The sequence below is a fragment of the Chanodichthys erythropterus genome, chromosome 3, assembly GCF_024489055.1.
Source record: "Chanodichthys erythropterus isolate Z2021 chromosome 3, ASM2448905v1, whole genome shotgun sequence".
NCBI classification, from domain to species: Eukaryota; Metazoa; Chordata; class Actinopteri; order Cypriniformes; family Xenocyprididae; genus Chanodichthys; species Chanodichthys erythropterus.
The window spans coordinates 42,022,749-42,045,265 of NC_090223.1; the positions used below are offsets into that span (position 1 = coordinate 42,022,749).

The window sequence follows — 22,517 nt, forward strand, 5'->3', positions numbered from 1 at the left end:
CTTTGGCAACACTGAGAAGCCCCTTTTGCGATGCAGGTAAAGTTGGTCTAAATGAGAGTGACATAAATTAGATTTGACATAGGGCTTTAAACAGTCTGAGTTTGTATTTTATACTCACATGGCGACCTAAAAGGCTGTTCACACCGACAGCGATTTGCAGTGAAAAAGTGACTGGAGTCATCTTCATTAAGGGCGATTCCAGGCAGCACAAGCGACGGTGACATCGATCGCCCATTTGCGTAAAGAAGAGTTCTTGTTTATGCAAATAAACAGCGACAATGGGAACACAGACCAGGGTAAAGGTAAGGAAATTACAATTGAAAGAAATTGATTTATTCAAAAAACAGGTAATGACATTCCGGGAAAGTGTTTTTCCTCCTTGGTCCATAAAATGAAACTTCATTTGAGAAATTCATATAAAAATAAGCACATTTCAAATGAGGCAGAAGTTTGTCTTGATAACTCTTCCATTTCTTGTTACAAATGGCAATTAGGGCGTTTTCACACCTGGCTCATTTGGAGCGTTCGTTTCGGAACCTGGCGCAATTTTTTCTCCCTAGTTTCGGTTCGTTTATGCATATATAAACACTGCAAACGCAGTCGGAGCTGGACCAAAATAACCAGTCCAAGAAAGAGGTGGTCTCTGATTCAAAACAAACTCTGAAGCGGTTTGCTTGTGGTGAGAAAGCAATCTGACCCAACGGACCAACAATCCAAGTTGTATCATAATATGAAATAGAAAATGTGTCGCATAAAAATCAGCAGTGTCTACTTCTTATCACAGCTAAGAGCACCTCTTCATTTTAAAACATCATTGCTCTTCTCCGAAACAGGTGCAAATGTGACTTGCATCAACATAAAAATATTAAATTGCATACAATTTTTCCTTGTGAAAGCGAACCAAGGAGAAAATGCAACATTGTAGCATTGTAAATCCCTGTTTCTGAACAAAGCAAACTATCTACAGGTCTGAAAATGCCCTTATTGTTTGAATTTCAGTTCATTGTAATTCCAAATTTCAATTCGGCATCCTGTTTGCTACCTCAATTAAATCCAATGCAAATTCAAAAACTGAACTGGTGCTCAATTCTGAATGGTGCACAATGACACATGATTTTCCACCTGGCACAGTTTGACACTGCAGTGAACGTCTACCGACCAAAAGTATTCTACAACGATATAATCGCTGTCAGTGTGAACTCATACTGTGGACACAGCTACAGCACAACCCAAATCCAACTCTCTTGGTTCACTAGCCTGTACACACCATCACTGCTACAAGAAATCACGAAAGCGCGAGGTAGGCAGGGCCCGACGTGCAGTAGGGGCTTCAGTCTCTGGGCACTCTGGTTGGGACTCTCTAACGTCCGGCTTTTCAACAGGGGAGGGTGAATCTAGCGGTTTGGGGGGTAGCGCCGGTGTTTTTTTGTTTGAACAATCTGTAGGGGAGACCACCACGGTGTGCCTCCTCCACGCACGTCTCTTCCTGCGCGTCTCCGGCGAGAGCTGCTTCCTCATGCCGACGCTGCGCAGGTCGTCCGCTGAGCCCATCAGGCGAGCCCGTACCTGATCCGCCAGGGAACCCTGTCCGGAGGACAACGCGCAGCTCTTAATTCCGGGACCGGCTATGGATGTTGGCGTATACTCTTTTCTCACGCTAACCTCATTGGAGGATTTGGCTTTTGGAGAAGGAGATGGAGAGGAATTAGGGATTTGATTCGCACCTGACCGGCGATCGCCCTCTGTGGCGGAGGAGCTGGAAACTTCTGAAAGGTCCACCGAGGGCGCTTTGGCTTTGTCTGACTTTAGCCGACGCCTTGCCAGGGTGTCGCACTGTATAAGGCGGTGGGAGTTAAAAGAGTGGCGGCTGTGGAGTCGCTGGGAGGCGGATGAGGAGTAAGAGGAAGATGAGGGAGTAGACGAACGTGCTGCGCTGTCGTGCGCTTGGTCTTCAGGGTTGGTAGTGATGTGGGGGGAAGGAGGAGGAGGAGCGAGGGAGGAGCCGGAGGAAGCAGAGGGCGTCTGTGATTTGCATTGCGCATAGAGGAAGCTGCGCGGCGCGGTCGGATCGGGTGAGGCTTGTGAGTTTTGGCTGGAACGGGTTGGTTTTTCCGGCCTCTCTTGGGTGAGGGAGCGCGAGGCAAATCCGCTTTCGTTGTCAGTTTCGCTCACCAGTTCACTGTGCTCATCGTCTGCATCTTCGCCCCGCCCCTCTGAGGCTAAGCTCCGCCCCAGAGTGGACAGAGTAGAGTAGCCTGACACAATAGACCGCGCATCATCTCCTCGCCAGCTGCGACCTTTCACTTCAGACCTTTGCTCCTCGTCCTCGCTCAGCAGAACCGCTGGTGGCGCTTCCACTGTTAAGGAAATGCTGGGAACTTCTTCCTCTTTCTGTTCTTGGGCCTTTTGTCTCTCACCCTCCTCCTCCTCTTCCTCATCTTCCTCCTCCTCTTCTTCATCCTCTTCTCCCTCCGCTCGTGGGGCACAGAAGGACGCCACCTGCCCCATCTCTTGCAAGTCGTCTTTTTCGGAGATGCAGGATTTAACGGGTTCATGCTCAGAATCGTCATCTGTGCTGCTGCCGAAGAAACGGCCGTTGTGCCGCTTCCGGCGTTTGCGGGTCACAGCCGACATGATCGATAACGTCAGGATATCCTTGGCAGTAAAGTCACGTTTTGATCCCCACGACCCCTAAGTATCAAATATTATACAATTAAAATCTTAAAATACATTTTAATTAATAAATGTTACATAAATATTTATTTATTATTATTTATGTATTGAAAAAAATCTAATAAAATCATTCATATTTACATTAAAAATGAATAAATACAAAAACAAAAATATTCATATTGAATTATATCAAGATATTAAATCAAGATAGCAAAATAAAAACAATATGACTAATTTATTACTAACAAAATATGATTATTAAAGTCACAAAACTGCTTTTACGGAAATGTATTACTAAATTCTAGCATTCAATTACCTACACTTTACTGTTCAACATTTAAAAGAGAACAAACATATTAAATAGCCTTTGGTCAATACTGACCTTTGATTTTGCAGAATCACTGTTGGTTGAGTCTGGTCAGTTAAAAACAGAGAGAGATAGGGAGAGAGATTGTAAGAGGAAGTTAGTGAAAATTAACATTTTGGTACTGTGTTAAATGCTGTTTTAATGAGAGGCACAGAGGAGGAACAAACTTTTGTGCTTGTCAGTAGGTTAACTTAATAGTTCACCCAAAAATGAGAATTCTATCATCATTTACTCACCCTCAAGTTGTTTTTAAACCTGTATAAATTTAATCTGCTAAACACAAAAGAAGATATTTGGAAGAGTATGGGTAAGCAAACAGATGGAAAACAATACTATGGGGTGCATCAACTGTTTGGTTACTGACATTCTTCAAAATCTTTTGTGTTCAGCAGAAGAAAGAAATTCATACAGGTTTGAAACAACATGAGGACGAGTGAGTGATGACAGAATTTTCATTTTTGAGTGAACTATCCCTTTAATGAATTAACAAACAAGACCTATAGCAGCCTCTGTGTCAATCATTAAGCATCACCCCCATGAACAGTGATTGTGAGACAGTGTTCACACAAGATACACTATAAACAACATCTGTGTAATAAACGACCAGCTGTTGATTGTCAGTTAATGTTCCAATGTGAACAGGGTCATAGAAGAAGAAGTGAAGGGGCCCATATATGCAGCGGTAAAGATAAAGCGCACACTGATGACATCACGGCACATACTGATGACATCAACCCATGAAAGAAGCTATGGGAGAGGCAAGGGTAGAAACTGTAATTGTCAGAGGGGGAGAAGGACAAACCAAACACAATTTGCCACAACACACAGGCCCCGTTTACCTGGCATGGGTGTCACTTTGTGTTCAAATGTCACAACTGTGAAGCCTTAGCTCTTCGATATTATTTAGATTTTGCCCACATGATCGTTACTATTGTGATACATACAACTACCATTCAAAAGTCTTTTTTTAAATTAAATGACATATTAAGTTGAGCAAATTATTAAAGTGACAGTAAAGATCAAAATATTTTTTAAACTTTCTATTTATCAGTAAATCCTGAAAAACATGCATCATGGTTTTCTAAAAAAAAAAAAAAAAAAAATTTTTATATATATATGTATATAAGCAGCATGACTGTTTTCAGCATTGATGACAGTAATGTTTTTTTAGCAGCAAATTATCATATTAGAATGGTTTCTAAAGATTTTCTGAAATATAACCTATAACATTTGAATAGAAAAGTCCAAAAATCATTTTAAAAACAATTTAAATAGCACACTGAGTTGCTATTTTTAGCCTATACCTATGTAATCATGCTCAAAAATGACAAAATATTAGATACATCCCTGCCAAGCTATTCTGTTTGAATGAGGATAAAATAGCTTTTGTAAAAAAAAGAAAAAAAAATCTTTTTAGAGCCGAGTTGAGGATTTCATAGTAACACATATGTTAATACCAGGTATAAACGGGGCCCATAAGCATCTTCATCACTTGATACAAACACTAAAACTCCCACTTGTGCATATAGGCATTAAATACACACTCCTAAACACACACACACACACACACACACACAAAAAGTGAGAGCGTGGCAGGGGAAACCCATCCTACCGCAGTGGCTGTTCCACAGGCTCAGCTAAGAAAGGAATGCAGAAATGTACAGAGAAAGACAGCAGAAAGTGAATATAATGAAAAAGATTATTTTAAAAAAAGAAACCAAAACTCAGAAGTGTAGAGCATTCAACAGGCAGGAAAACCAAAACATGTTTGACCTGCTGTCTACTACTATCACATGTCCAACAGTCAGACCTGTCCATTCACATGCAGGTGAAATTATGTATCTAGTGTTAGTCATCTGAGGTGGAATATGACTGCTAGCCAATGGCAGTTAGTCAGGAGACTAGTTTATTGTAACTGGTTAAGCTCTCTCACCTGACGCCTCCCCCATCAGGCCTGTCCGGCCAATGTTAGAGAGGAGGTGATCTATGTTTGGGGCGGGCTGAACATCCTCTGTGTCCACTGGTGTCTGTGGGGCGACATTCAAATATTAAGTTAAAAGACATTTTTTTTTTATGAATCTCAATAAAATTAAATATGAAGAAAACAAACCTTTTCATCCTTTTCGTGTTCTTCAATGAAAAACCAGACATACTGCAAAGAGAACAAGACAATCATTGTTTAAAATCATAATTAAAATGGAGGCTGTAAACTCAAAGGTATGTTTTGTCAGCGGTGTCCCTCACGTGCTGAATGAGTGTCTCCACAATTTTGTAGCGGTCAGGCATGTGGGTGACCATGTCTGTCATGTTGTCCTCTGAGGTCCGGACAAGAGTGGGGCCAAACACCAGCGCCAAATTACGCGGCTCCATCTGCACAAGTGCACCGTAAGACCATAAACAAGCATGCTACTGTATGCAGCTGAAATCAACAACTGAAGCATTCTGAAGCATCATGAGATGAGAAAATAATGAGAAAATGACAAATTTTAAGACCAGTCTGAACCTGATTTTTTTATTTTATTTATTACTCTCAAATTCACAGCTTAAATTCAAATTAATATATGAAGAAAAAACAAACTGTAGTGTTCAATTATGCATTGTAATTTACGGTTGAAAAAAAACACCTGTAATTTAAAATACTGAAATATCTGAATAACATAAAATCAAGTATTGCTCACCTTGTTCTTCTCAGAGTGGTCTGCCACAGTCTTTAGGTGTCCAATTAGAAATTTTAGAGTGTGGAAGTAATAATCTGGTAGATCACGGATCTGCAGGTAGACAGAGAGAGATATGGAAAAGGGCAAAAGAAAAATGAATATATATACATACACACTTTTATTCAGCAAGGATGCACATTAAAATGATAAAAATTGACTGTAAAGACATTTATAATGTTACAAAACATTTCAACTTCAAATAAATGCTGGTCTTTTGAACTTTTCATAAAAAATAAATAAATACATTTTTACAAAAATATAGTTTTCTATTTGAATATATTTTAAAATGGAATTTATCAATGTGTTGAAAAACTGAATTTTCAGCATCATTACTCCAGTCTTCAGTGTCACATGATCCTTCAGAAATCACTCTAATATGATGATTTTTGAAAACAGTTGTGTTGCTTAATATTTTTTTTGGAACCTGTGATACTTTTTTTCTGGATTCATTGTTGAATAAAAGGTTAAAAAGAACAGCATTTATTCAAAATATAAATCTTTTCTAACAATATAAATCTTTACTATCACTTTTTATCAATTTAACACATCCGTGCTGAATAAAAGTATTAATTTCTTTCCCAAAAAAAAAATTACTGACCCCAAACCTTTGAACAGTAGTGTATATTGTACTTTAAATAAATGCTGATTTTTTTTTTTTTTTACTTTTTATTCATCAAAGAATCCTGAAAACCTACCATAATTTTAAATTGTAATAATATTTCACGATATTTTAGTTTTTTCTGTATTTATTATGAAATAAATGCAGCCTTAATGAGCATAAGAGACTTTGTTCAAAAGCATAAAAAATAGTAATGTTTCCAAACTTTTGACTGGTAGTATACATATAAATATTGTTAAAATAGTAAGCAGTTATTAAAATATCTGTTTCTTAAGTATCAAATCATCATATCACAATGATTTCTGAAGGATCATGTGACACTGATGATGGGAGTAATGATGCTGAAAATTCAGCTTTGACATCACAGGAATAAATTGTAGTTTAAACTTCAGAATGTGTTTTAAACTAAAATACTGAAACCACGTTCATACCAGTTTCTTCATTGTCCTTAGCCTATCACTGGCATTCTCCATCCGATTGGCCTCAATAAAGTCATTGTATTTGTCTTCAGTGGTACAGAGAGAAAAAGAAATAGAAGGAGAAAGAAAATGTCACTACATGACATTTAATACACTTTTAAAATATATATTTCAAAAGGTGACCAGTAATTTTATTGTTTTAGGCACATAAAATAGCAGTAAAACCACAGTTAGCATGCTCATAATCTCACCATCAGTAAAGAGGGGTTCTGGGAGTTTACGGAAGAAGGACTTCAGCAGGCTGCTGACCACATTCAGGTCCTGCCATCTCTGTACAGCAGGAAAAAGTGAAAGTAGTTGTTGTTGACATTCTCGGTATGAGGAAGTACCCAGTTCAACATGGGAAGTGAATATAACCTTCATGTTGCCTCAGTCTCAAAGATCCAGTTGCAGTTTAACAATGACAGTGTCTCTGACCGAGATTATGTGTGTTTAAACAACTCACCTCCTCAGCGATGTTGATGTCTACTCCTTTGTTGAGCTGCTCCTGCAGACTGGACACTACGGCATTATTTCCCGGCACTCTGTAGATCCCTGTGTACTCCAGACCCATTTCCTCCACCAGCCCACAGCAGATCTCCACAATCTGGGGAATGAACTTCACAGACAAAAACCACATACACATTGAAACATGTGTAAGCCTAAGAAATACATTCAGCACACTGCAAAAAGCACACACCTTGTTGTTGGTAGCAGGCTGGCAGTCCTCTAGACGGACACCAAAGGCTTTAGGACCTGCCTTCTTAGCTTTCTTCATTATATTTATGCCCCAAGGAGATTTTGGGGGGCTGCTCTCCTCTTTGGCCTCGTGTTTTGGGGAACGTGGAGGTGCGCTGTTGTCTTGCTTACTGAGCAGAAATGTCATTCGATGCACTCTGGGTGAAGAGTCTGGTTTATTGCCTGTTGGACTACAGGAGGGAGTCAAGAGGAAGAGGATCATTTCAAATTTGGAATAGTAAAATGTAAAAATGTGTTAAAAATGTCACAAGGGTCTCCAATCTTACCTTTGTTTCCTGTAGTCATTAAGTTTCTTACTTATGAGAGCCTGTCGTGAGAAACCCAATTCCTACAGACAACATTAAAAAGGAACATTTAAGTATTACTGAAAAAATAAATAATTGTCTAATTCCAAACTCACACCATTGGTTGAGCCAATGTTGCCATGTTGGACTGTGCAAACCACAGAGTTTTCACTCTTCAGGGAAATCAACCACCAAACAGTGTTATTGGTAATGACAGATATAACAAAATAGCTTTTTTCATTCAGTAGAATAAAACATAGCAACATTGGAAAAACTTCACGATTCAAAATAAAGTAAACACTTTATTTTAGGGTTCAATTCTCACTTGCCTAGTTGTTTTTTAGCTTGCATATTATTAGGATACGGACTGTTTATTAGTACTTATAAAGCAGATATTAATGCCTTATTCTGCATGACCTTATTCTACATCCCTACCAATACATAAACTCAAATGCTACTAAAACTACCTTAACTATTAATAAGCAATAATCTAGGAGTTTATTGAGGCAAAAGTTGTAGCTAGTGAATGTGTTCCCCATAATGAAGTGTTACAAAATAAAATAAAATAAATACTTTATTTTAGGGTTCAATTCTCACTTTTAACTAGTTGCCTATTAGCTTGTGTATTATTAGGATATTGGCTGTTTATTAGTACTTATAATGCACATATTAATTATTCTAAATCCCTTAATCCTACCCAATACATAAACTTAAATGCTACAAAAACTACCTTACCAAATATTAATAAGCAGTAAATTAGGAGTTTATTGAGGCAAAAGTAGTAGTTAGTGAATATGTGTTCCACAAAACAAAACAAAAACAAAACAAAAAACAAAACAAAACAAAACACAACAAAACAAAACAAAACAAAACAAAACAAAACAAAACAAAACAAAACAAAACAAAACATGAACACATTTATTAGCACACCTGGCAGAGAAAGCAAAGCCTGCTGACAGTGAGCGGTAAGTGAGGAAGTAGATCTCAAACAAAAACACCATATCAACATGTATTGGTTCCTATACTGGCAATGACAACCTCAAAACCTAGCGTCATTCATCTGGACAAATACAGAAACAAATTTAATCTTGCCGTTTCATTCTGTTGAAGACCTCTATGTACCATCATTTTCGCACTCTCACCTCATTGTCAGTCTTGCTGTTCTCTCTGATGACTTTGATCCACTCCAGCATATCCTCTCTGTCCTCCGCCTGTAGCAGGTATTCACAGAAGTCCTGCGTGGTCAACCTCAGCGCGTGCTTGCGCTTCGTTTCACTGTAGGCTATGTCCACAAGGCAGCCCCGGATGCTGATTGGCTGTTCATCTTCGGCCCCGCCTCCCAGCACCGCTCCTTTGAGAACTGCCTCTCGCTTGTCTTTGTAGAGAAACAGGGAGTGCGACCGAAGCACGGAGAACACCCGCCTCCAAGGCCAGATGGCACTACCCACCTTCTGCAAGAGAGGGAGAAAAGACAAATCTCATCCATCAGATCATACAGGTAACTAATTAGTCATTTAGCAGTCGCTTTTATTCGAAGCAACTTATAGCATGTCAAGTTTGAGCCTAAAACGTTTTGGTTGCCAGCCCACATCTTCATCTAAACCACTAATAACAGCTCTCCTAATTCGCACTCTCTTTCTCTTACCTTGCCCTTCTCTGTGTGGATCTGTTTGAAGTGGAGCCAGCCTTCCCTCCTCACGTCACTGTAGCTGATGCTGCCCAGCTCCGAGGTAGAGTGTCGTTTAGAGCGAGCCTCTTCAGCAGCACCCAGACTGTCTAGAGACTAAATTAAGACACAGGACAGAGATACACACAAATGTGACAATGACATGGAACTACAGTATACAAAGAACCAGAATACAGGAAGAAAACATTTAAAGCAGTATACATTATAAATGTTCCTTTTTTTAAGTCAATTTGAAACAAAATAGGCCTTTTTCATTTTTTTTAATGCATGTTCTTCATCTTGTTGTGATTGATTTATCTGTACATGCATGTTTTCAAAGAAATAAATTGTCTTTGTAATATAAAAAAAAAAAAAGTCATTATTTGCTTTTCCTCTCAACAGACTTTCCTGTTTTGCTGATGTCACCTAGGTAAACGGAAAATGTTAACTAATAATATAGAATATATGTATATATAATATGGAATATAGATAACTATCTAGGCATCACTTTAGCAAATGTGCATGTTGACACAGATATCATAAAAATAGTTATCACAGAGAGGTCAAAACTGTTACTATATTGTGGATTGTAACGTGGCTATTAAAAATAATTTTCATTAATTGAAATAAGGCTGAAATAAAATTTACTGGACTAACAGTAAAATTTATAAAAATTCGGAACTAAACATTATTCAGACACTTTGACCTGACCATGTTTTGCTTAATTGTTATCTGACATAATTAAGATTAATTTTTGAAAAACTGTATTAATGAATGAAATGTTCAAGGTGTCTGAATAAATTTTGGTTTGACTGTATATATAAAATGAAAAACCTAAAAACTATATATATACATATATATATATATATATATATATATATATATATATATATATATATATATATATATACATTTCATTTTAATTTTAGTTTAATCTAATATATATTATATATAACTAAAATGAAATTAAAAATGAAAACATTAAAATTAACTAAAAATTTAAATTAAAACATTAAAATAAAAGCTAATTCGAAATAGCAAAGGATTAGTTCACTTTAAAATGTGTGTATGACTTTCTTCTTTCAGATGAACACAATTAGAGAAATATTAATAAATAACCTGACGCATCCGAGTTTTATAATGGGAGTGAATGGGTCCACTGAGTATAAAGCTGAGGAAAGTGCTTCCATCCACATCTATCCAGCATAAACATACTCCACACGGCTCCAGGGGGTTAATAAAGGCCTTCTGAAGCAAAGCGATGCTTTTGTGTAAAACAAATATCCATAATTAACAAGTTGTGAAGTAAAATATCTGGCTTCTGCCAGACTTCCTTCCATATTCAGCTCATCAAGCGCCAGTTTTTTCCGTAAGTTGAATACGGAAGGTGTAGGACATAGTGTAAGCGTTTTGAACTGCGAGAGGCATTAAACTTTCTTCCTAAATTGAAGAATAGGTTTGTATTATAGACTGATGCACTTTCTTGAGCTTCATACTCACTGGTTCCTTTCACTGCCATTATAAAGCTCGAATGTATCAGGATATTTAAAGGTGCCCTAGAACCAGTTTTTACAAGATGTAGTATAAGTCTAAGGTGTCCCCTGAATGTGTCTGTGAAGTTTCAGCTCAAAATACCCTATAGATTTTTTTTTATTCATTTTTTTAACTGCCTATTTTGGGGCATCATTAAATATGCACCGATTCAGGCTGCGGCCCCTTTAAATCACACGCTCCCTGTCTCCCCGAGCTCTCGACTATAATACAGTGCATTTACAAAGTTCACACAGCTAATATAACCCTAAAATGGATCTTTACAAGATGTTCGTCATGCATATTGCATGCATGTATCAGATCATGTGAGTATAGTATTTATTTGGATGTTTACATTTGATTCTGAATGAGTTTGAGGCTGTGCTTCGTGGCTAAAGCTAACATTACATTAGATTCGGCTGTTCTTCAGAGGTCTTTTAAACAAATGAGATTTATATAAGAAGGAGGAAACAATGGAATTTGAGACTCACTGTATGTCATTTCCATGTACTGAACTCTTGTTATTCAACTATGCCGAGGTAAATTCAATTTTTAATTCTAGGGCTGAACCTTTAATAATATTTCTCAGACTGTGTTCATCAGAAAGAAGAAATTCATATACACCTAGGATGGCTTGAGGGTGAGTAAAGCTTAGGCTAATTTTCATTTGAAAGTGAACTAATCCTTTAACAACAACTAATATATAAATAATACTAAAATAACAGTGTTATTGACCAATCAGCATCCAGGACCAGAACTAGCTGATCCCTAATCAGAAATATTACATTATGTTGACTTTAAACAACATTAGAAAAGAAACTTTGATCATGTCAAATGTCAAAGTTTTAGAGTGTATGACCTAGATTCTACTGTAGTTAAACTCACCCCTTCAGTAAAGAAGCTCTTGACTCTTTTTGGAAGCCTCCTGTTGAAAGAGCACAATGAGAATATATTAAAAGTAAAATAAACTTACAACTGACATCATAATGACTCCAAAAAACAAACAAACAAAAAACATCCTTACTGAGGTATGAATGGTACTTATTGCCAAATTTACACTGTAAAGGTGGCACAGAAGGGCTTCTGAAGTGGCAGTTACAGTAAATGTCTTTACACAGACTATTTAATGCAGCTCTGAGGTGGCATAAATGCATTTACACAGCAATTTTAATAATATACTTATATACTAGGAGCTAAGGTAGGTCAAAGCAGACAAATTATTCTGGCGTTTGTGCAGCATTACATCTTTACACAGAATTTTGAGCAGGCACAGATGCCTTGAATCAATTGATATATATTTAATACTAATAGTAAAATCCCCAAACTCACGAGAAGACGCGCCCCTCTTCTCTATATGCGTTAAGCCCCTCATCACATGACTTGGAGCGTTCAGTGGTGATGGCCAGCAGGTAAGAGGATCGACGATTAGACTTGGCATCACCTGCTTATGGTGAGAAGGCAAAAAAAGAGAGATATCCATTCATTACCAACAGTGACAAATCACTGTCGTACAGGAGAAGAGAGAGAGCTGAAGGACAGTTAGTGTGGATTTGGGTAGGACACAGAAATTAATATGAGATTAGGAAGTGGGAAGGAGGTGATCTTCATCAAAGTCTCAGTAAAGTGTGGTGAAGACAATGCACGGGCATCACTGAACGATCATGTGGATTTTTGCAGTATGCAGTACGGCATGCACACATACATTTGACTTATTTGTGCGGTGCGATTACGCATGCAGTAGGGGGAGCTCTACGGCGATCACATGCAGCTTCTGAATGTTTACACAATTTTTGTTGCCATGTTTTTATGTACCAGGCAGTGATTTGATCATTTAGTAGTAACAGTAACAGTGTTTCTCTTTCTCTGCGTCACTCACTGCTGTCGTGGGAGAAAAGGCGGTTGAGGGGAAAGGTGAAGGTTGGGGAGGCGGGGCTTGTGGCCACAGCAGGGGCAGAGTTTATACCGCCACTGGACACGACGGAGGAGGCGGGGACATGACGTGCCCGCAGATCTGCACTTGGACTGGTCGGCTCATCTGTGGGAGGAGTGGAACGGAGGAAAGGAGAGGAAGAGGGGAAGGAAGGAAGGAAAGACGGAAGACAAGAATAAAAGAAAGTTATATTGGTAAAAGGAGAAAGAATGAAACAAGGGAAACCAAAAAAAATAACAAGGAAGGAAAGGTTAGAGGGAAAGCAAAATGGTTTTGCACAGTTAATTTAAATGTTTCGGATATCATAACACACCAAATCACAAGAGACTCTTTCCCTCTTCACATATAGTGCATACAAAAGTAAACTATATTTCCAAACACTCAATTTATTCCACAACCCAATTTACACCCTCATACGCAATGATAAACAAACAATAATAAAGAGAGAAGAAGCAACTACTGTGTTACAGTAAGGGGAAGCTACACTCTAAAAAAATGTTGGGTTAAAAACAACCCAAGTTGTGCTAAATATGGACAAACCCAGAGGTTGGGTTAAATGTTTGACCTGCAGTTGTATTTAACTCAACTATTGTTTAATAATTACTATATGACTGTCTTAAAATGAACCCAAAATGAGACATATAATTACTAGAAGCAACAGTAATAATAAAAAGGTGAACATTTATTAATAAGCAATTTAATAAATGTTAAGGCTATTATTTAATCATTATCATGACATGTATTAATAAATGTTTGTTTATTAAACATATTAATAAAATGTTCATTTCCAACCTATTTTGGGTTCATTTTAAGTGAGCAATATAGTCATTTTTAAACAATAGTTGAGTTAAATAAAACTACAGGTTGGGCAAACATTTAACCCAGCCGCTGGGTTCGTCCATATATAACTCAACTTGGGTTATTTTTAACCCAGCATTTTTTATGTGCATAGTATGTACTGTATCTGTACCCACTGGTCATGTGCTAAATTAAATAATGTTAAAAGTATGCGATACATGACAAAGTGAATGGTGAGCTAAAAGAAGATACAAAGAGAAAGAATTAATAATCAAACAGCATTTTTGTACCTGACTCGAAGCCCTCCATGAAATGTGCTTAATGTGGAAATGGAGATGTAAAAGTCCTCTTTGTATTAACACACGGTTTCAGTTCTTCCTAAAACGCTTGTGCTCAGTGTTGTATGTGACTGGTGGGAAGTGGTTTGTTGTTGCAGGTATGCTTTTATAACAATTTATTAGGAGATAACCGTTAACCGTTTAAAGCTAACACATTAAAGGTGCCCAAGAATTTTCACAAGATGTAATATAAGTCTAAGGTGTCTCCTGAATGTGTTTGTAAAGTTGCAGCTCAAAATACCCCATAGATTTTTTTAAATTAATTTTTTTAACTGCCTATTTTGGGGCATCATTAACTATACACTGATTTTGGCAGCGCACCGCCCCTTTAATTCGCGTGCTCCCTGCCACACGACTATTTTACAGTGCATTTACAAAGTTCACACAGCTAATATAACCCTCAAATGGATCTTTACAAGATGTTCGTCATGCATGCTGTATGCATGCTTCGAATTATGTGAGTAAAGTATTTATTTGGATGTTTACATTTGATTCTGAATGAGTTTGAGGCTATGCTCTGTGGCTAACGTCTAATTCTACACTGTTGGAGAGATTTACAAAGAATGAAGTTGTGTTTATGAATTATACAGACTGCAAGTTTTTAATAATGAAAATAGGGACGGCTCTTGTCTCCATGAATACAGTAATAAACTATGGTAACTTTAACCACATTTAACAGTACATTAGCAACATGCTAACGCAACATTTAGAAAGACAATTTACAAATATCACTAAAAATATCATGTTATCATGGATCATGTCAGTTAATATTGCTCCATCTGCCATTTTTCGCTGTTGTTCTTGCTTGCTTGCCTTGTCTGTGCACAGATCCAGACGTTAATACTGCCTTTCCTTGTCTAATGCCTTTAACATGGGCTGGCATATATGCAAATATTGGTCATACATATTAATGATCCTGACTGTTACGTAACAGTCTGTGTTATGTTGAGATCCGCGTGTTTTCCAGAAGTCTTTTAAACAAATGAGATTTACATAAGAAGGAGGAAGCAATGGGGTTTGAAACTCAATGTATGTCTTTTCCATGTACTGAACTCTTGTTAACTCTGCCAAGGTAAATTCAAATTTTGATTCTAGGGCACCTTTAAGAGATGCATCTTATCAAAGTCTTTTCCCCAAAAAAATCATACATAAACATGTGATATGAGTGGCACCTTCAATGAATTATTTGAAAAACCCTCTGTTTTCGAAGCATGTTCTTGCAGTTATGCGTCAGGTCTTTCTTGCCCTGCAGGGACAACATGATCACTTCAAAAACACAATTTGGCAGAGCGTTGGAATGTCAGTGACTAAGGAGATTCTGTCAACCAGCAAACCACCTGCAACAACACTAATCCACACCATCAGATGGCAGCAGCGCACAAGCAACACTGAACAAGAGGGTTTCTAAGCAAGAGGTCAAGGTTTGGCTGGTTAGCATGGTCCTGTTGGCACTGGGTCCCAGTTGTTCAAAAGTAATTAGATCAGATTTTGGCTACTATACTAGATCAAATCATCAAAATGGGTTGTTTAAAAAAAAAAAAGGGGGGGGGGGATTCTAAAATGGGAGATCATGTAATTCAGTATTGGTTTTGATCTGGATCAAACCATCAGTATATTGGGATAGCTTTGAGCCAAAAAAATCTGGCTTATCCTGATCCTTTTGAACAACAAGGCCCTGCAGATCCTACAACTACACCATCTGGCTAAACCATCTGAGCATTGTTCTCCACTGACAGTCATTGTGCTAGTAGTGGAATAGCCTACTGGCTAACATCAGATTCTGTAAATCTTCAAATCCACTTTGAAAACTGCTTTTAATATTCCTTGATTTTCATTAGTATTCAATCATCTTTTGATTTTATGTATTCTCTTCTACTTGACCTTAGTCCATATGTTTTCCATTTTATTGTCATTTATTTGCTGTATTGTTTTATGTGTTTCTAACCTATTGTTTCTTTACTTTGGCTCTTGTAAAGCACTTTAGTCAACACTAGTTGTTTTTAAATGTGCTATATAAATAAAATTATATTGTATTGTATTCAATAGTAGTAAAAGTAAAGGTGTTCTTGTGGTGCCATCAGCCAATAAGTGCCAGTGTAATTTTCTTGCTGTGATTAATCACATTAGATTTATAGCTCATGACTGGATCAATAAATCTGTTTGAGGGAGTTGATATGAAACAGAAGGCTTTCTCCAGGTATAATATAGACTGTCTTGTTTCTGAAAGCTGTCTAACTATCTTTATCTCAGTCATACATTACTTCAGACTTCATATGAATCCACTCCTTTCCTTGTTATTCATTAATCTCATTCATAAATGTTATAAATGTTAAAGTGTTACAACACATATACATCAGCTGAACTGCAATGAATCAAGTGAATCCTTCTTTTAATTCTCTTAAATTGTCTACTCTTTCTCTCTCAGACTAGAAGGGGAGCAGGGGCGGAAACATTCCCAATCTAGGATGTGGAATCTGGACTGTGCTTGTTTTCCAGCCACTGGCAGAAATAGCTGCTCTGTGGGTTTAACAAAGGCCCTCATTACTGAAGCCCGAGTATGAGCTCACACACACACACACACACACACACACACACACACACACACACACACACACACAACTTCATGGACATACAACACTTGCACGTACAGAATCCATCTGTACTACTTCAACATCAGTCACATGCAACAGTCATATTTTGAGGTTCAGATGAGATGCTGTAAATATCCCAACTCATCAGAAGTAACCTCCATGAACGGACTCTCACTGGCCACGATATGCAGTCTTTCTACTGACATATCCACAAAACCAAAGAACGAAGAACACAAATATAACTAACATGGGGAGGTTTCCTTTTATAGTGTAACAAATCAAAATGAAACCAGGCCTGACAACACTGCAATATGAGCGAAAGTGTGATGAGAGGGATTTCTCCAAAAAAATGTGTTGGGATTTAAGGGAGACTGGTGAGTTAGTGTGATCATGTTTGTGTGTGAATGGTTGGTGGAGTGAAGACTCCTCCCCTTTTTATTGGAGACACAATGACCACATTGAGGACAGAAAGAGCTGAGTGTGTCGATTGTGTCCAGTAATATCTGATTGTGAGAGAGTGTGTATGTGTGTGTCCTTCACCCCTAACCCCTAAACCCCTGCTCCCTGCTGCCACTCTTCCTTCTGCCAGTCTCAGCTCATCACACGATCGTAAAAAGCACACACTATGGGAAACAATTACATTCACTCCTAAACAATTCAAACTTTTCTCATTCCTCTGAAAAAATATTGGATACCTGAATGAATTGACCATTCACTACTAAGCTACAACTAATAAAGTGACAAAATAACTAAAACTTTAAAATTTGAAAATGAAAACAGAACATTTAAAACCATGAATTCAAAATTAATTCAAAAGATTCATAAAAATGACAAAAATCTTCTCGATTTCAGAATAGGCACTGAAAATTCAGACATGGCGTGAATAGACTTTAAGTTTGTTGCATGATGTAGATTCATATAGATATGGCCATAAATATCTAAACATCCAATTAAACCAACACGATAACATAGTTTCCAAATCAATAAAGAGAAGGTCTAGTACAAACAACTCCAGCAGGTAGAGCAAGACAAACCGTCTGTTGTGTTTTTATCAGTATGGTGTAACATGTCCCAGCTTGTGAGCATTTCTGTTAGTTTCAGTTTGGTTCTCTCTCTGTTATGCCTCTCTGCGTTCATCAATCTCTAAAACAGGGCCTGGGACACGCCCACCTTGCTCCCATCATAAATATGTAGTTACATTCTTGGAATAATCCTAAACATACACAAATACATAACGTAAAGAAGAACATAAAAACAAATGCAATCTAACTGAAGGCTCTAACTCTGTGCGAGGGGCGTGTTGTGCTGTACAGGTGTGTAGTAGCAGGAACGTGCTTCTCTTTAGTGGTAAAAGGTGGGGCACTTTAATGCAAAGCATAGTGGCTTTAGGCTTAACCTTCCTCAGGAATGAAAGCACTGCACTAACAACAGCTTATGCAATCAACAGACAAAAAGATGTCCAGCAGTGAAATGTCAGAGCAATCTGAAAATCACTAAGAAATAGCCCTAAAATTAATTGGTTTTGCTCTAATGCTGCCATTACAACTTCTAATGCAATGTTAAAGGAAAGCAAATGACCGAATGAAAGCTTTTAAGGAAACTGCAAAATCAATAGCACTCCACTTGAATCCAGCTGTGCTATAAACATATAATTAGAGGAAACAGAGATTCATAGCCAACCATATATAACTGTGTAGCACATTTAACAGTAAGATATTTGGTGTCTACGTGTCTCTCACGGTTTGTTTTGAATGCTTTGCATTCAAACAGCCATTTTGTTTCAGATTTCCTCTTGCACTCTGGTTTAGAAATAAAGGCAAGCAGAGACAAGATCACTTTAAGCAACAGGCCAGAGCAAACACACAAACTACACACACACACAGACATCTGCTGTTTTCAAATAAAACTAATCATAATTACTATTAACTAACCCTAACCCAACCCTAGCCTTACCTTTAAAAGAAAACTTGAGACATTATTTACTTTATAAACCTTTTTCCCATTTGAGGGTGTCCCTTTAATTTGGTTTTGTAAGATTTAGCCAACATCTGTGGATATTTTTCAGCTATTTTGTCCCCAAAATAAGGCTAGGTTATAAAACACAGGCATTCACACAAATTTGCCCTGGTCAATCAACCAGCTTTTCTACACTGTGTAAATATGTCAAGACAATTCACATTAAAAAGCATCATAACTATCAAATCCTTAAGTTCCATAGTGTTCCCACCAACGTTATGGGTTAATATCCAAGAGAATGTAGTCTTAAGTCAAATTAGATAGAAGTGTCTACCAAATGCATAGAACTGTATAAACAGGATGGAATTGGGTGAGACAATGGAGGAATGGAAAAAGAAGAAGAGGAAGAAAGAAAAATAGGACTAATTTAAATCCAGTAAGTCTGATTCAGCCACAGACAACTAATATTGTCGGGCTAACAATGGGAGATTCCAGAATTACCTAATGCATAGACAGGCACAATGGTTCACCAGACATAGGAAATGAAGGGTAAGACCAGTGGGGTTGTGAGTTATTAAGACAAGTATAGTCATTCTATAACATTCCCATCAGTCTATTTTAATGGTGTCTGGATACTTAATCAGTTTCCTTGTTAAAATAACAACCATGTGCAGGATAGAGTGAGCAAATGATGGGAAAGGATAACCCGAGAACTGGAAGGAACAAGTTTGTAAATTGTGAAGTATTCAGCAGCAAAGACAATAATATCGTAGATGAAAAAGAGAACATGACAGGAAACAAGCCATTGAGCAATAGGGACTTACCTATAAAAGGAATCGACGCGAGGGAGTCATCCTCTATGGATAGTGGTGGTAGGTTACCATTCGTGCGGCGATGAGAAATAGCACTTTCTGCTTTGGCAGGGGGCTCCGTAGGGTCAGAGGTAAAGAGTAGAGGGTCACTGGAGTCCAGTGCTATGGCGTAATGTGGATGTCGAAGGGCGTTCGCACCCCTGCGGCCGGTGGGTGGTTTCTGCCTAAGAACTACTTCCTGTGTCTGGGCTTCACCTGTTGCTTCCCCTGCCCCCCTGTCATGATTAGTGGGTCGGTAAGATCTGTCTTGTCCTTCAGGGGGTGTGGGAATAGCAGTTTTAGAGGAGGTGGTTGGTGGGGCTGGGGAAGGAGAGGCCGAGGGTGGAAGCCCCTCTGGGGGACTCGTTTTGGGTGCAGGACTCCATAGGTGTGGACCTGTATAAGAGGGGTCTCTAAATGACTGGGCCTGCTGCAGGATACGGCCAGTCTTGCGGTTGAAAGAAGGGCTGTAGCTACGGTAGCCAATCGGCTCCTCATCTAGACTCTGGCAAGAAGGCAAGCGTCTTGCCTGTGGAGCTGCCTGCTGTGGTTGTGGAGTCTGAGATGAGAATTGGTGTGCTGCTTGTGTGAGGTTTTGATGCTGAGGTGTGTGTTGATGGTGTTGTGTTTGGTGGGGCTGGATTTGGTGGTGTGACTCTGCGTGTTGCCCACAATGTCCACCACATCTCGGATATCCTTCAGTTCTGTTTGGGGGCTGCTGGACCTGGTGGTGAAGTCGTGGTGAAAGTATCCCCACAGCTCTGTCGAGAGTTTCCAGTGAACGTCCCGAGTGTCCGTACCGGCTTGCTATAAGGTTTCCGGAGGACTTGCGCCCATAGCCCACTGCAGATGGGTGCTGTCCATATGCATGCTCACCATGCCAGTCTCCCTGGTTCCAGTAGGGATCAGCGTATGCTGCAGAGCTCTGCTGAAGCAGTAGCAATGTGTCTTGTGATGCACTATGGGGAAAGCCTGCTTGCTGCGAACGCCTGGCCCTCCCAATCTCACCCAGGCGGTCCTGTGAGAAACTCCTATGGCGTGGGAGTATGGAGCGAGAACTAGATCGTTCCCGTTCCCGTTCTCGCTCACGGCCTGGTACCTGGCTGTAGTACCAGTTGGAAAGGGCTTGTTGGGTGTGTTCGCTGCGGCTGGATGGGGGTGTTGATGTTGACTGAGAAGGGCTGGCCCATGGTGGGCTTCCCTTGCGGCCACTAGTGTGCCCCATGGCAGTACCCACATTGTGGTTGGCAAGATGAGCATGATGCAATGGGCTCATAATTCCTCCTGAAGATGAAGAAGATGAGTTTGAGCGTCCTCTCATTTGTCCGATAGCTTGTTGTCCCCTGTCAGTCATTCCATACTGGATCTCCTCAGTTCGGTGTGCAGGGCTACTGTGACTAACACCTCCTGGCTCACAGCTCCTACACTCAGCTGCCCAGACAGCGTTGCTGGAAGTGACTGTCCGGTTGTCAAGTGGTGGAGAAGGACCAGAGGAAGAGCCGGGCCAGCGGCTCCAGTTGTCCAGCTGGTTTTGTCCCATGTGTGAGGAAGCTGGGGCAGGGCAGGGGGAGTACCCCGCAGGAGGCTGGGATTTTGTACGTGGAGGATAGAGGACAGGGGGTGGAGGAGGAAGATTTTGGGCCTTTCCTGTATATGGATTGTTCCCTCTTAGGTAGGCATCTTGGGAATATGCCTGAAAGAGAGAAATACAGCTGTTAATACAGTGAATACAACAGGTTAATGACCTCAAGAAGTACAGGTGAAAAATATGTAGAAAAAAGGGGGTCATAGAGATGATCATTTCTCTTACATACTGACTATGAGACAACTTCACTATATACTGATCATTCGATTGTATCATAATACAGTCTCAGTGTAATTCTAGCTTATACACCTTTTTAAACACCAACACAAACACACCTTAAAAACCAAACCTGGCTTATCTAGAAACATTTGGGTGACAGTGATGATAATAAAAATATAATGATTTTAATAAACGGCTTTGGCAACTGTAACTTCAATTATCTGAAAATCAACAGGAAAGACATGAAAATTATATATTATATATATATATAGAGAGAGAGAGAGAGAGAGAGAGAGAGAGAGAGAGATTCATGTGAGATTCACCACACTGCAAAAAAATTTTTGTTTTTCCAGTAAAAAAAAAAAAACAACAACAAATCAGTAAAATTAGACATTAACTCCAACACATTTTTGTGACTCCTGTGTGTCTGTAGACAGGATGTCAAGCTGACCAGAGGCACCAGCCTTCCATCAACACTAACCTCAAAACACACTGACACAAACCCAACATATGCTACATTAAGAATTTATTAACAAAACAGAGACATGGCTGGCTGACGAAACGCTGTCCGAATGCAGACAAGCATATCGACTAACACAGCACAGTACATGCAGTCTGCTAATACATGCAAATACAACCAACACAGAGAATTGAAACTCGCTAATCGAGAGAAACATTCCCTGAAGCTCAAATGTGTCGAACATCTCTTTTACTTTATATTGTTCTCTTTAACAGCTTCAATTTACCTCTTATGTCCCGATTTGTGCTTTCTCAATTTCATGTCTCGTTGTCACGTCTCTCTGTTATTCTCTGTATCTCTTTTTCTCTTTCTGCCTATGGTGAGCCCTACCCAAACCAATGCTCTTGAACTCCCTCCTTTCTCCCTCTCTCTCTCTCTCCCTCTCTCACCGTCTCTCCACCCTGTGGGAGTGTGGGAGGGGCCACATATCTGATGATGTCATCTCTGGAATGTAGCTGATGCGGGTGTAAGGAGGGGTGTGTAGAAGGACAGAGAGAAGGAAAGAAAGACATGGAGGGAAGAATAAAGGAGTAAAGAGGAGCGGGGTCTCTTGGGAGGCTATATGCGTAATTTGTCTAGTATGAGTGCCCTAGTACAGAGATTTATTGAAGTGTGTATAAAGCATGTTTGTATGTCACATACATGTGTAAAGGTTT

The 22,517-nt window shown here is 39.0% G+C and overlaps 1 protein-coding gene across 10 annotated transcripts in view; it reads right to left on the reverse strand.

Annotated features, from left to right (window-relative positions):
* Nucleotides 1-293: 293 nt before the first annotated feature.
* arhgap23a (Rho GTPase activating protein 23a) overlaps nt 294-22,517 on the reverse strand; it is a 75,314-nt gene continuing 53,090 nt past the window's right edge. For 4 of the 10 annotated variants that reach the window (XM_067382350.1, XM_067382347.1, XM_067382345.1 and 1 more), the window contains exons 7-23: nt 19,511-21,230; nt 12,950-13,108; nt 12,403-12,517; nt 11,959-11,998; nt 9,523-9,660; nt 9,020-9,328; nt 7,860-7,921; nt 7,535-7,763; nt 7,301-7,453; nt 7,047-7,125; nt 6,808-6,881; nt 5,719-5,808; nt 5,285-5,410; nt 5,151-5,192; nt 4,974-5,067; nt 3,056-3,087; nt 294-2,691 (exon numbers count right to left, since the gene is read on the reverse strand). In XM_067382350.1, the coding sequence (XP_067238451.1) occupies nt 1,276-2,691; nt 3,056-3,087; nt 4,974-5,067; nt 5,151-5,192; nt 5,285-5,410; nt 5,719-5,808; nt 6,808-6,881; nt 7,047-7,125; nt 7,301-7,453; nt 7,535-7,763; nt 7,860-7,921; nt 9,020-9,328; nt 9,523-9,660; nt 11,959-11,998; nt 12,403-12,517; nt 12,950-13,108; nt 19,511-21,230 (4,878 nt within the window). In that variant the 3' untranslated portion in view covers nt 294-1,275. Of the gene's footprint in view, nt 2,692-3,055; nt 3,088-4,973; nt 5,068-5,150; nt 5,193-5,284; nt 5,411-5,718; nt 5,809-6,807; nt 6,882-7,046; nt 7,126-7,300; nt 7,454-7,534; nt 7,764-7,859; nt 7,922-9,019; nt 9,329-9,522; nt 9,661-11,958; nt 11,999-12,402; nt 12,518-12,949; nt 13,109-19,510; nt 21,231-22,087; nt 22,163-22,517 lie in introns of those variants that run through there. The other 6 variants (XM_067382348.1, XM_067382346.1, XM_067382354.1 and 3 more) reach the window with 5 other exon arrangements.